The 12,835-nt window shown below is 44.7% G+C and overlaps 2 protein-coding genes across 7 annotated transcripts; one reads left to right on the top strand and one right to left on the bottom strand.

Moving 5' to 3' along the window:
• The first annotated feature begins 133 nt into the window (after nucleotides 1-133).
• LOC122823671 (zinc finger protein 395-like) lies at nucleotides 134-8,440 on the top strand. 6 transcript variants are annotated; one of them, XM_044103541.1, is made up of 11 exons: nucleotides 134-236; nucleotides 1,761-1,908; nucleotides 2,422-2,558; nucleotides 2,630-2,721; nucleotides 2,791-2,900; nucleotides 2,974-3,170; nucleotides 4,851-4,951; nucleotides 5,029-5,278; nucleotides 5,447-5,524; nucleotides 5,861-5,931; nucleotides 6,003-8,440. In XM_044103541.1, the coding sequence occupies exons 1-11, from the start codon at nucleotides 159-161 to the stop codon at nucleotides 6,112-6,114; spliced, it is 1,374 nt and encodes a 457-aa protein (XP_043959476.1). In that variant the 5' UTR covers nucleotides 134-158; the 3' UTR covers nucleotides 6,115-8,440. The 6 variants fall into 6 exon arrangements, with proteins under 6 accessions (XP_043959476.1, XP_043959486.1, XP_043959505.1 ...); XM_044103570.1 differs by lacking the exon at nucleotides 134-236 and adding an exon at nucleotides 859-943; XM_044103587.1 differs by lacking the exon at nucleotides 134-236 and adding an exon at nucleotides 859-943 and having other exon boundaries at nucleotides 1,761-2,343.
• A 133-nt stretch (nucleotides 8,441-8,573) lies between these two features.
• gtf2a2 (general transcription factor IIA, 2) lies at nucleotides 8,574-10,887 on the bottom strand. The gene is made up of 4 exons (XM_044103613.1): nucleotides 10,711-10,887; nucleotides 9,333-9,437; nucleotides 9,133-9,259; nucleotides 8,574-8,764 (listed from the first exon to the last, which is right to left on the bottom strand). The coding sequence occupies exons 1-4, from the start codon at nucleotides 10,780-10,782 to the stop codon at nucleotides 8,739-8,741; spliced, it is 330 nt and encodes a 109-aa protein (XP_043959548.1). The 5' UTR covers nucleotides 10,783-10,887; the 3' UTR covers nucleotides 8,574-8,738.
• Between the last annotated feature and the right edge of the window lie 1,948 nt (nucleotides 10,888-12,835).

The following is a 12,835-nucleotide window of genomic DNA, read 5'->3' as shown; positions in this document are numbered from 1 at the left end:
CTGCCGGTTCCGAAGGTTCTGGTTCTGGTTCGGCTCCAGCTCAGAGTTTGAGTCTTCTTCTGACTCTGCACACAGGAGGCTCCGTGCGCAGCTCCTCTCCACCAATCACCGTGCAGTTTGGTGTCACGTGCTCATCTTGTTTACTAGACGTTAGGAAAATGATCCAGAGGCTGATGGGAAAACCAGGAGCGGATCAGAACCAGGGATCAGGATTCGGTCCAGAGTTCTTCTCTGAGGTTTGGGGGGAAATGGGCTGTTGTTGCCATGGAAACAGATGATGGCGACATCTATCTATCTATCTATCTATCTATCTATCTATCTATCTATCTATCTATCTATCTATCTATCTATCTATCTATCTATCTCACTGAATCCATTTCTAGCTAGGTAGCTAACTTATCAACAGGCTAACTAATTAGCTATTTAATTAGCTAGTTAATAAACCTGTAAAACAAATTTAACTAACAGCACAGACTAGATTATGACCTGTACAGCACTTAGTTATCATTATTAATCTTATTTTTAACACTTTTTTATATGAACCTGCATTTGTCAATGCTGCTAGTACTCACTCACTCACTCACTCACTCATTCACTCACTCACTCACTCACTCACTCACTCACTCACTCATTCACTCACTCACTCACTCACTCACTCACTCACTCACTCATTCACTCACTCACTCACTGACTAACTAACTAGCAGCAGGTCTATCATCGTGTCGCATGGTGTCATCTCTTCTCTCTCATCTCAAACTGGTTTCCTTGATCCAGTCTGATCCAGTCCAGGTCGTGGTGGAAGCCAGTTTCTCCCTGTTACTACAAACACACACACACACACACACACAAGCAGGTCCTCCCAGTGTCAGTCTCATTGAGCAGCAGAGGATTCCTGAAGCTGCTGCAGCTCCTCTGATTTGTGTTGGAGTTTCAGACTCTGCAGGTAGGTGCTGCAGCTGCAGCTGCTGCAGCTGGATGTGTAGGAGAAACGCTCTGAAGCTTTCCTTTGCTTCTTCCAGCTGGTGTCTGCTTGTTATTCTGTTCGGTTGGAGCAGAAAAACTTCTGCCTGCAGAGGAAACGCCTCCAAGTTTCAGATTCCTGTTGTTGATGTCAGGCTTTTATTGTGAAGGCCTGTTAGGCTGTGATTGGCTGGCAGCTGCTGGTGGAGAAGTGTTTTATGGGGAAATCGGTTCCGATGAATCGAGTGGGTCAGTTAGCTCAGATGATCGTAACCATGGCGACCTGAAAGACAGCGGTGAGTTGATAAGGCACTGAAAGTCTGAAGCTTCCTGTTCCTTCTGCTCCAACAGAGGAAGCAGAAGGTTGGTGAAGCTTCAGAGTCACTGTGAGGTCAGAGGTCAGCGGTGTGGTGCTCAGCTCAGCCATGGTGGAGTTGACTCAGAGTTGGAATTGTTTGCTCTGGTTCCTCTCTGCATTAATCACCAGGCGAAGCTCTTAAAGCTGCAGGAGCCTCAGCAGTTCATTAAACCCGACATGATGTGGTGAAATTCCTGAGCCGCTTGATGATGTCACAGCCCCACCTCCATGCCAACGCCTGTCAATGCGTGTTACAGCGCCACCTACAGGCCTTCATCTGACCAACGCTGTGCTGCTGATGTTAAACTAGGGCCAGGACTTCACCCTGTTAATGAAGATTAATTATATAGATTTTAATTTGTTAAAAAGTTTGACACAATTAATCAATTTGTTCTTGTTTGTTTGTTTGTTTGTTTGTTTTTTCACATGCAAAAATACCAAGGTGGAACCTTGGTATTCACGTGTTGCTGGTACAACTGTAAATCTGATGCACAACCACATGGCTAACAGCAGCAGTGGAAACGGATTCTCTTCAGTTCTGCTTCTATGCGATCTGATTGGACGCTGGAAAAGACTACTGTTGTGTTCAAGTTGAGTTAAAAGCAGTTAGCCTATCAGTGAAGCTATGCTAGTCTAAAATAACATTTCAATGCTAACAGGTAGCAGTAAATGCTAATATCCATAGTCCACATTTCTAAAGAAGCTCCATGAACAATCAGAAGATAAATACATTCAACGCCGACTGAGAAAATCTTTTTAAAATGAAAACGTTGCTGATTTTGTTGGTTAAGAGCAATTAATTAATTCCAGACCCTGAAATAAACCAAATTAAATTTAAATTTATGCTGACTTCTAGTTTATTACATTACTTAGAAACATGGAGAGAAATGTGAACAATAACGTCTAAACAAGATCACATGTTAGCTAATCCAGTCGGCCTCTATCTAACCACGGGGCGACCCATCTGTCTGCTGCTGCTGGTTATCAAACCGGTAGAAACACCGACCAGAGGAGGCCGAAGTGCCGTACGTCATCCATATATGGTCGCAGCTTCCTGTGAAGGACTCTAGAAACAAGACGTTTTGTGATATTTTCTTCCGCAGACACGATGCCCAACACTCGTCTGGGAAAACGCTCGCCGTTTGGAGCGCTGGTCGGCCCCGAGACCACCAGGCCCGGCGTCGTTGTGGCAATGGGGCCACAGGGCATCAGCAGGGTCAGAGGTCACAGCGACCTGAAGGTGAGAGAGGAAACGTCAGAATGGTTTCTGTCAGTTCCTGCTGGCCTTTGAACAGCTGGCTCCTCTCTCAGGAGTTCTTCCAGTGTGGCGGCGCAGGCGACCCCCAGGCCGCGTCTGCGTCCTGCGGCAGATCCGTCTCCACCTGCATCGATGTCCCCAGAAGGTTAGGCACCGCCCCCTCTGTCTGTCCTTCACTAGTAAACATCCTCTCACCCATGATGCTCTGCTGCAGCCGCACTGCGCCGCAGGAAGTGGACATGGACGAGCTAATGGCCGCCATGGTGCTGAGCAGCCTGTCCTGCAGCCCGCCGCCGCAGGGCTCCGCCCACAAAGACACGGCAGGTAAACAGCAACAGGAACACAAAACAAAAGTAATGAACATATTTCCTGACTACCTTCCTGTTTCCTGTTTCAGGTCCTTTGACAGACGGCGGCGCCGTTGAGCTCTCAGACAGCGGTAGCAGCGGCTACTGGAGTGTTGATCCCAGAAGCCCCGCCCCTTCCTCACCAACAGACGAAGCCAGAGGCGGGTCGGCCACGCCCCCTGACGAGGGCTTGGATATGGAGCTGGACCAGGTTTTGTTTGAAGAACCGACGCCGCGGAAACGCAGGGTGAGCATAACAAGAAGGTAGGAACAGATGGACAAACATGATGCCGTTTAGACCAGGGGTTTTCAAAGTATGAAAGGGTGAGCCCCCCTTCAGACCCGGTTCCGGACCCGGGGGGGAGGCGCCAGTGATGGCATAGTTACTTTGAAAAAGTAACTTTAATCGGACTACTGATTACTCCTTGAAAAAGTAACTTAGTTAGATTACTGACTGCTTGACTTGGAAAGTAACTAAGTTACTTTCCAAGTCAAGTAGTAACTAACTGCAGGAAAGTAACTAACTGCAGAATTAAGTAACTTTTTAGTTACTTTCAGCAGCTGCTAACAACAACGCTCTGCCTCCTGTGAAAATAACATCGATCTTTGCCAATACTTAATTGTAAGTTATTTTATAATGGTAACATCAACAATGTGTCTCCACTGATAAGGTTGAACTGAAGAGGAGATTGTAGAAAAATAAAAAACATGAGTAATTTGTGTGGTCCACTGTTGTCTGGAAAACTCTAAGAAGGATTTTAAAGCCCCCCCCCTCCCCCCAGCCTCCAGATTCTGCGTTACGCCCCTGAGTTTGATGTCGCAGCGCACAGAGCTCCTCCTGCAGCTCCACAGCTCAGATGGCTGCGACACTTACCGTAATATTAATAATTATAACGGTGCTAACTTGCCATTATAATTATTGCCAACTACGGACACGTTCATTCGTGGCTGTTTTCACGTTTATTGCGCTGTTCATATTGGTCTCGATGTTTGCAGTTTTCTGGAGCGCAACGCGAAGCTCGATGTCATTGAGAGGTAATAAATTAAGTTGACATTAACAAAGACACAGCGGGACGGATCATCCGGGAAATGATGGACAGGGAGAGACTGAGTAAAACTACCACAATGACGGACAAATTCTGGGATTTATTATGAGTCTCTGCTTATTCCAAAGCCCAAATGAGTAACTTCACGTTCAAAAACGAGCCCAAAAAGGCGCAACCCGCCACTCATTAAATTTTCAAGCGACTTTTAAAAAATGAAGCCCAAAGCCACTTATAATAATCGGACTTGGCGACAGAAACTGAAAATAGTTCCAGTTTTTCCACCAACAAAATGCTCATCTCCCTCCATTGTTTACATTTCTGTTGCATAGAGACGTCGGTCACTCGACAAGACGAGTAGAGGAAATACGATTAAATAACAAAAGAAGATAGTAACGCAAAAGTGATTTTGATAAGTAACTGTAGTCTGACTACTGGATTTGAAATAGCAACGCGTTAGATTACTGGTTACTGAAAAAAGTGGTCCGACGTCAGTAACGTTACTGACGTCACTGGCCAAAACATCCTCTAAGGTGGGAAACATTTCCACTGATCCCCGCTCCACACGCGCACCACACAGTACCAACTTTTTCCTAAATACACAGAGTTGATCGTGTTCGTAAAAGACGTTTCTCTCACATCAGTAGACAGCAAGCAGATAGCTTTTCCGGTTTACTTTTTCCCTCGCACTGCGCCTCCCCTAAAGTGCTCTGGCGCCCCCAGGGGAGGCGCGCCTCACACTTTGAAAACCGCCGGTTTAGACGATTAGATGGGGTGACGGTGACCAGACGGTCAGACGGTGATGGTGTGTTGTCTGATGGTCAGATTGTGGTCAGATGGCGGTCAGAGGTGGTCAGACGGTGATGATGCGTTTTCTTCCACAGAACTCCCTGAAGGCGGCGTTCCGCTGCCTGTGGCCGGCCTGCGGGAAGGTTCTGACATCGGTGGTGGGAATCAAACGTCACATCAGGACGGTTCACCTGTGGTAAGGCCCGACTGTCCAGCCACCAGAACCGATGTCAACAATTGATTGATTGTTGACCTTTGACCACTGTGTTTCAGCCATGGCGGCGAACACGAGCGATGTTCTCGCAGTGAGGAAGATTTTTACTACTGCGTGATCAACCAATGGGAGGAGCCGCACTGTCAGTCTCCTCCCTCTGCTCCCCCTCGTGGCCACGCCCCCTGCACCAGCCCCCCCTCTGCTCCCCCGCTGCCGCCCCCCTCCCTTCCTATTGGCACCGCTCTGAGCTGCTCTGCGCCTTCACCCTGCAGCAGCTTCTGGCAGGTCCAATCAGAGCACTCCTACCAGGTAGGCGGGGCTTATCACAGGGAGTCACATGACTGACAATTCGTTAACAAGTCATCGTTTTGTGTTTTGAGCCTGACAAATCAATGAATAGATACTCACCCTGAAGTTGCTGCAGATGGTTCATATCTTTTGTTATGAAAATAATTCAATATGCCATCTTTGCTTTAGGCTCCGCCCCCAAGTCCGGTAGTTTCACATGCAGCTTCCTGTGGTTTTATGGCCGTGCCCACCACATGCAGCAGACAGGTAAATCCATGAAACTACCAGCTGTTTCCTGGGAAACATGAAGTTGATCTGGTTCTGGTTCTAAAGCGATGTCAGTCCATCCACATACAGAACCAGAAACTCCTAAAGCTTCTTCTTCATGTTATGTGTTCTTCCACTCTCAATTTATTTTTTTGATTTGCTGTGAACTTTGACCTCCTGACCTGAGCAGCGCAGGAAGCTGCTGCTCTTCTTCTTGATGCCTTCAGGAATATTTACCGGTGCAACGCTGCCCCTGCTGGCCGGCAGGTGGAACTACAGCAGAGCCAACAGCTCAAGTCATTTCTGCTTGACCTTTGACCTCTGTGTCGTTTCCAGGGAGCAACGTTCCGGGTCCGGTCGGTCAGCGTGGGAGAGCAGTGGTTGCAGCAGCACAGCGCCCCCTGCAGGTCAGTGTTTCTGTGTAATGTCCCTCGGTGGCCTCCGGGGGCGCTCTGACCGCTGTGTGTCTGATCTTCAGGCGGATTCGGAGCGAGGCCAAGAAGTGTCGGAAAGTTTACGGCATCGAGCACCGAGAGCTGTGGTGCACAGCCTGCCGCTGGAAGAAGGCCTGCCAGCGCTTCCTGGACTGATTCCAGGAGATATCAGGAGATTCCAGGAAGGTCCAGTCCATGTTTTCCTTCAGCCTTTATATGATGATGACATTCTGCATCTTCCATGTTTCCTGGCTGTCAGCTGCTGGAGCAGTGAAGATGAGGTACAGACCTTCGTCTTGCATGTTTCCAGGCTGTTGGGTCATCTCAGGTCGGGTCAGGGAGGAGGATGAAGACGGCCAAACATTTTTTATTTCATCTGCAGTTTATTCAGTAATCCAGCCAATCAGAAGCCAGCACTTATGGGAGGCGTGGCCTCCCAGTTCTCCTCCAGGACGGAACTGGAGGTCGTCCAAGGTGCTTCTTGGTTGGAGGTCCGAACCGGTTCCTCAAATGGACTTTAGGTCCGTTTGTTTTTCCACATTATGTAAATATTGATGTTCTAATAAAGCAGCCATACCTGAACTGCTTCAGAAATTGATTGGGATATTTTGTTGTACGAGAAAAAGATAGAAAATATTTAAAAATATTCTCTGCTTATTTTTTAGCCAACAGCATTCATAGGGCCACAAACGCCTTATTCTGAGCCCCCATGAGGCTTTGCGTGATTTATGGGCGCGACTTCCGCCGCAAACCGGAACCGCCATTTGTTTACATATTAGCAACTTGCTAACCGGCTTTCGTCAGAGCTTTTGGGTTTTAAAATATCTGAGAACACCAGCTATCGAAACTTAAATGTGACAATATTGTTTTACCGCTACCTACAGCTAATATGGGGAGGGTTGGCAACTTGAAGAAATGGCCGCATTTCTTCAAGTCTCATTAGCATATGTAGCTGCCCTCACTAGCATAGTTAGCTACTTCACTGACTCAGTTGCTTCGGATGCAGATGCGGGTTTTGTTCCCTTGGCTTTTTACCCACACAATGAAATGAGCACACATACAGAATTTTGGGTTCTCTTTTCAAGTTTAGAATTTTTAGCCAAATTCCTTTTGTTTCCTTTCTGTCGGTAGAGGATAAGAACTTCCGCTTTTGTTTTGGGAGCACGTTCAAGACACACCTGTTGCTGCCACAAATTAAACTTTGTCTGATTATTAAATCACAGCAACAGTTACCTGAGCACCACAAGGGCATCTTACGACACTTTCCAGTAGCAAGTTGCTTTAAAACAGGTTAATGTGTGATTCGGTTCGGTTCTAGTCCAGAGGGGAGATTCTCTGTTTAACGTCTGGAGCGCAGCAGCTGCTGTCATTTATCCGCTGATTTGCAGCGACACTCGGCAACAGAGAACCTCGAGGTTCTGGTTGTGATGGACTAAATGAAGCCAGATAATTTATTTTGTCTTATAATTTGCTGGCCCAATCATAAGACATATATCCTAAACTTTTTTTTTTTTAATTCAAACGAAAAATACAATTCTCATCGCAACAAGCTAATATTATGTAGTTCTGCTGTTTTATACTGTCGGCACAAACCTGCAGCTCATATTTCTGACCAGCCTTTCTCTTTATTACTGTCAGTTCTTTAGAGAAACGAGCTGCTAGCAGCGCTGCTAATTCAGTCATTCCGTAACAAAACTAAATGATCGTGTTCCTGACGCTCCCGGTGATTAAACTCATAATGACGATCCTCTGTAGTGAGCAACTCTCCGATAGCAGACGGTGTCCGTAAACAAGTTTTACTAAATATTGTATTGTAACCGAAAAAATTGATGTAACTTCTATAATGAATAACCCCTACAAATTACAATGAAATACTACTTCCGGTGGGCGCCGGAAGTAAGACCCTTAATCCTTCTTCTTCTTTTCTATTATGGCGGATCACAAGCAACTTTAAGGTGCATACCGCCACCTACTGTACATGAGTGTGTAGCTGCATTACTTCACATCTGTTAGATTCTATTTTTTAATTTTGTATTCTTAAGATAAATAAACAATGCTTTCCTTAATTTGTGAATATCTGTTATGTTTCCTTCATTTCCTAATATACCTTTAAGATTCCATTCATGGCCTATACTTCTAACTATTCTCTTTAATTCATCAGTATGTGTTCTACATTTTCTTTCTCTCCACATCTCTCACATTTATCATTATTTTTCCTCCCTATTAAATAAAGCATGTCATTTAAGTAGGTATGACCTATTCTTAATCTACTAATTATTATTTCTTCTCTTCTGTTTCTTTCATTAATGCTTTGAATTCGAACTGACTTTTGTACTTCATATAATCTTCTTCCTTTCTTATCTTCATTCCACATTTTTTGCCATTCCTCCATTTCTTTCCCTTAATCCTTTGTCCAGTAATCCTCCTAAGAATGAGGTGGATAAATCTGTTTGCTTTTTATTTAACATTAAGACAACAATAAATCGCAATTTTTATAAGAAATTTGTCCCCGATAAATAATACAACAATGCTCACCCCAACCCAGAACCAAGCAGAACCTAACAGAACCATGCAGCCGGGTCTAGAGTTAAAGACGAGGAGCCGACAGTCTGCAGCAGCTTTCCATCATTTTTTATTATTAAAGATGATTCAACAAATTGAACACACTTCTCCTGATGGGAATAAAAAACAAACACACACTCTCTCTCTCACTCACACACACACACACACAGGTGTAACTGTGCTGTATAAGTTATCTGTACAGTCCAGCCGATGGAGGATCACTCTGCAGCGTTGGAGCCCGAATCTGAGGAGGGGAGACAGGAAAACGTTACAGCAGAACCAAACAGTCTGACTATGGTCCGAATCAGGCAGTGTCTGGCATCCTGCGTCACGGGAAGCACGCTGTCAGGGGGACATATGGAGCAGGACTCCGCCTGCTGGTGTAACCTGGTACTGCAGCTGTTATTGGACCTGCTGTTGTAGTGGTTCTGATAGAATTTTCAGGTCTGGTAGAAAGGACTGGGCTTAATGTCAGACTTCCTCTGAAGCCGACCCGTCTAGTTTCAGTTGTGAGCGAGTCGGGTCCAGCTGAGGTTCTGCTGCTGCTAACCTGCAGCTGATCTGTGTTCTGGACTCATTCTCAGGTTCTGTTGCGGTTCTGCTCGGACTCACTCTTTCCGTCGCAGGCGACGATCTTCACTTTGTCGACCTTGACCAGCTCTGTGACCTCCCTGAACTCCACGTCGTTCAGAACGAAGGTCCAAACGTTGTCGCAGAACCGGTAGGTGTTCAGAGAACCCTGAAGAGAAACAGGAGGTCCAGTTCAGACCTGGTTCTGGTTCCGGACCAGACACACAGGAGCGTAGACTCACCCTGAAGTTGACCCGGTTCCGGACCCGGCTGGCCAGAGCTGCGTTGATGGCTTTATCGAACTGGAGGAGAACCTGCAGGGCCAGCTGGGGGGTGATCTGCTGGGTCTGAGCACACAGAGCAGAACCATCAGAACCCTCTGAGACCATCAGAACCATCAGAACCCTCTGAGGCCATCAGAACCATCAGAACCCTCTGAGACCATCAGAACCATCAGAACCCTCTGAGACCATCTGGGTCAGGAAAATTTGCTCGTTCCAGAACAAGATCTGCTCCTCAACTTTCGTCTGACTTTTATTCTGCTGGAAAAACAGATCATCACAGAACCTGCAGCTACTGACAGACCACAATCTGAGCCACTGAAAATAGAAAATAAAGAAATTCAGAAATTAAATACTATGGGGAAAAAATGTCAAAATTTAGAAAAAAAACATCTAAAATTAAAAAGTCAGAATATAAAGAGGGTAAGTGGGGGTGAAATGTAGAAATTCGGAGCGGAAAAAATTAAATTCAAAAGTTGAAATGAGAAAGAAAAATTCATAGAAGAAAATATTCTGAAAAAAAGCTGTGAAAACTCAGAGAGAAAAGAGTCGGAATTAGAAAAACGCCAGGACTATGGAAATAAAAGTCAGAAAAACATTTCATATTAAAAACATTCTACGTCTATTTTTCTTTTAGTGGCCCTAGTCGTCTTCCGTAGCCACGGGTTTATTTTACGGCTGAAAACAGGGCGGAGGTCTGCAGATCAAGCAGAGTATCTGAAGAGGAGCTGGACCGCCTCTGATCGCCTGGAGCGCATTGCATCATGGGACTTGTAGTTTTCTTAATAGAGCCGGCACAGCTTCATGCTGTTGGCTCATTTATCACTGAAGAAGCAAAGTTCCAGACTTGGAACCCAACTATAAAGATAAAGACAGAAGATCCGGGCGGCTTAAAGAATTTCGTAGGCATAGACGGTGATGATAGTCCGGTCCCGTTGGACCCGAACTGATCCGATACCGATAAAACAGAACTTCTAGGAGAATAACCTGTTTGCTATTAATAACAGAATCTGACCAACAAACTGAGGGTTGACCCGGATCGGACTCAATCAGTCTCAGATTTATTCCAAAAACAACACCAAAATTGAGCTTTTGAGCCGAACCGGACCACAGCAGTAGAGTTCATGATACCAGTTTCAAATCAGTTCAACATTAATTGGTTTAAATCTAGTTCGGACGTTAGTTTCTGGGTCACTGTGAACAGATCTAAATAATTTTATGGACCGGTTCTGACACAGAACATAGCGGGATCAGTCGAGGCTAACAGCTAACTAGCTGCTCCGAACCGAGACCTGGACCCTCCCCCCCGCCGCGGTTCGGTGAGTTCGCTCGGTGTCACCTGGATGAGCTCGTCCAGACTCTCCTGGAGGCTGTTCCCCAGCGTGGTGTTCCGGTACAGCTGGTAGGCCATGGTTCTCTGGTTCTGACTGCACTAAACCGAACCTCAAGAACTAGCTAGCTGCTGCATCCACTGCTAACTAGCTTCCGCCTAATCCTTTCGCAATAAAAGCCGTTGAAACAAAGTTGTTCGTTCCGAGCTTTTCAAAATAAAAACGGAACCTGAACAGGTAAATGAGGCAGTTCGGAGGGTCTTATTGGTCCAGGATCCGTTATATCTGTGAGGACATTTCATTTTATGACTTTTTAAAATTAAATTAAAATATATATGTGTGTGTGTGTGTGTGTGTGTGTGTGTGTGTGTGTGTGTGTGTATGCGTGTGTGTGTGTGTGTGTGTGTGTGTGTGTGTGTGTGTGTGTGTGTGTGTGTGTGTGGTGCTGCTGGGATCCGCCGGTAGGTGGCAGTATAATACAGGCCAGTTTGCTCTGGTCATCTGTTGGGTGCGGACCGGTGTCACAGATTAACTGGTGGCTAAATTAACTGGCGGCATCTGGGAGACGAGATGCTTCTGTGTGTTTAAGACCCCTTTTTCCGAACCAGGAAATACATAATGTGATAAGTTTAAAGAACTACAAATCTTTATAAAAATGCTATCCGATTCTGTAAGGCATCCATTAAGATTTCGGGAATAACTAATTAGAAAGACTTTTATTGGTCTCACATGAAATAGGGTTAGGGTTATCACATGATGCCTTTTTTTTCTTTTTTTGTAACATTAATCTGCAAAATCATCAAAAAAATGTAAATTACGGAGAACTTGTCCTGATTTCTTTGTTGCTTCAGAGGTTGAAACTCGTCAAAGGAAGATCTCAGGATGCCGTAAGCAGATCTCAAAGCCAAGATTAATTCCTGAAAGCCGACATAAATGTTGAAGAGCCATGGGATTAAAAATAAAATATTTAAAAAGATCGACAGGCTACGTTGTTTTTCACATCTCCCTCATATTGTATATTTCAATTAGATATCCACAGAAACTATAGCGAAATCTTTTTAAACACGGTTTTTGCAGCATGTTATAGTTTATTTCCTTTATTTAATCCTTTATTTATTTTCATTTTCAGAAGACATGTCAGATCAATGTGGCAGTGTCATTTATTCCTTACTGTTGATATTTTTTCTCGCAATTTAACTAAACATCTTTAATCTTTTCATCAAATGACTCTAATACTGAACTATAAGAGAAACGCTGAAAAAACCCAATTATCTTTTATACTTTAACATCAGAAACGGGTTAAAATCTTCATTCAAACTGAGACTCTGAAAGTGTCACCAGTTAATCCAGGTTTGCCTCTTGAAGCGCGAGGCGTCCGTTAGATCAGAATCAATAACAGGTTGGATTATTGGACTTCAATCAGCTGATATAGTTTAGTGGATAAAGCAGCTCTCTGAACTCAGCGACCGCTGGTTCGAGTCCAGTTATCGCTGTCGTCTAATTCAAGTTTTGGACCGCTTTATTTTACTGTTTAAAAATAAAATTAACTTGCTGGCATTGTTTTGGAGGTAATATCGTTTAACAGGTTTACCAGGCAAACTTTACAGGAATTAGTCAGTTTCAATGTTTTTCTGATCAGATCTGGTTACAAAAAGCAGAAACCTTCCACTTATTGAGGCTGTTCATGTTCATTTCATCAGATGAAATTAATTTATTCTGGTGAACCTGAATGTGAATGTCGAGTTACTCTGGTTTTGCTCCACTGCGGTGTTTTCGAAGCGAACTCAACAGAGCTCTGTAGAAACTTGTTTTGAAAAATAATTTTCACATACAACATTACACATATTTGCTTCAAATGGATTTTATTGTAAAGTTTTGAAAACGGTTTCGTCACACAAGTAGCATTTTTAAACGAGCATCTACAATGTAGAAACATCTGCGGTGCTCATAGGTTTCAACCAGTTAATCTATAACACCGGATGTGAAACCAGAATTTGTTCTGATGGGTCTGCAGACGTCCACATCTCTGCCTGCAGGTTTTCCTCCACAGCATTTTCTGACCCGGTGAGTCATCCAGTAGCCCAACGTGTTTATGAGCTAAAAATGTGACTAGAGACGTCACTGAACACGTCC

Source organism: Gambusia affinis, linkage group LG02, assembly GCF_019740435.1.
Source record: "Gambusia affinis linkage group LG02, SWU_Gaff_1.0, whole genome shotgun sequence".
Lineage (NCBI taxonomy): Eukaryota > Metazoa > Chordata > Actinopteri > Cyprinodontiformes > Poeciliidae > Gambusia > Gambusia affinis.
Note: the sequence above shows the minus strand (reverse complement) of the source record. Positions and strands in the feature narration are given on the sequence as shown.

Coding starts and splice junctions, on each gene's coding strand:
- LOC122823671 (XM_044103541.1), top strand. CDS start 159: ATGATCCAGAGGCTGATGGGAAAACCAGGAGCGGATCAGAACCAGGGA. Junction 237..1,760: donor GTCCAGAGTTCTTCTCTGAG/GTTTGGGGGGAA, acceptor AAAAATACCAAG/GTGGAACCTTGGTATTCACG. Junction 3,171..4,850: donor CGACGCCGCGGAAACGCAGG/GTGAGCATAACA, acceptor TTTCTTCCACAG/AACTCCCTGAAGGCGGCGTT.
- gtf2a2 (XM_044103613.1), bottom strand. CDS start 10,782: ATGGCCTACCAGCTGTACCGGAACACCACGCTGGGGAACAGCCTCCAG. Junction 9,438..10,710: donor GTCTGGACGAGCTCATCCAG/GTGACACCGAGC, acceptor CTGTGTGCTCAG/ACCCAGCAGATCACCCCCCA. Junction 9,260..9,332: donor GGAACCGGGTCAACTTCAGG/GTGAGTCTACGC, acceptor GTTTCTCTTCAG/GGTTCTCTGAACACCTACCG.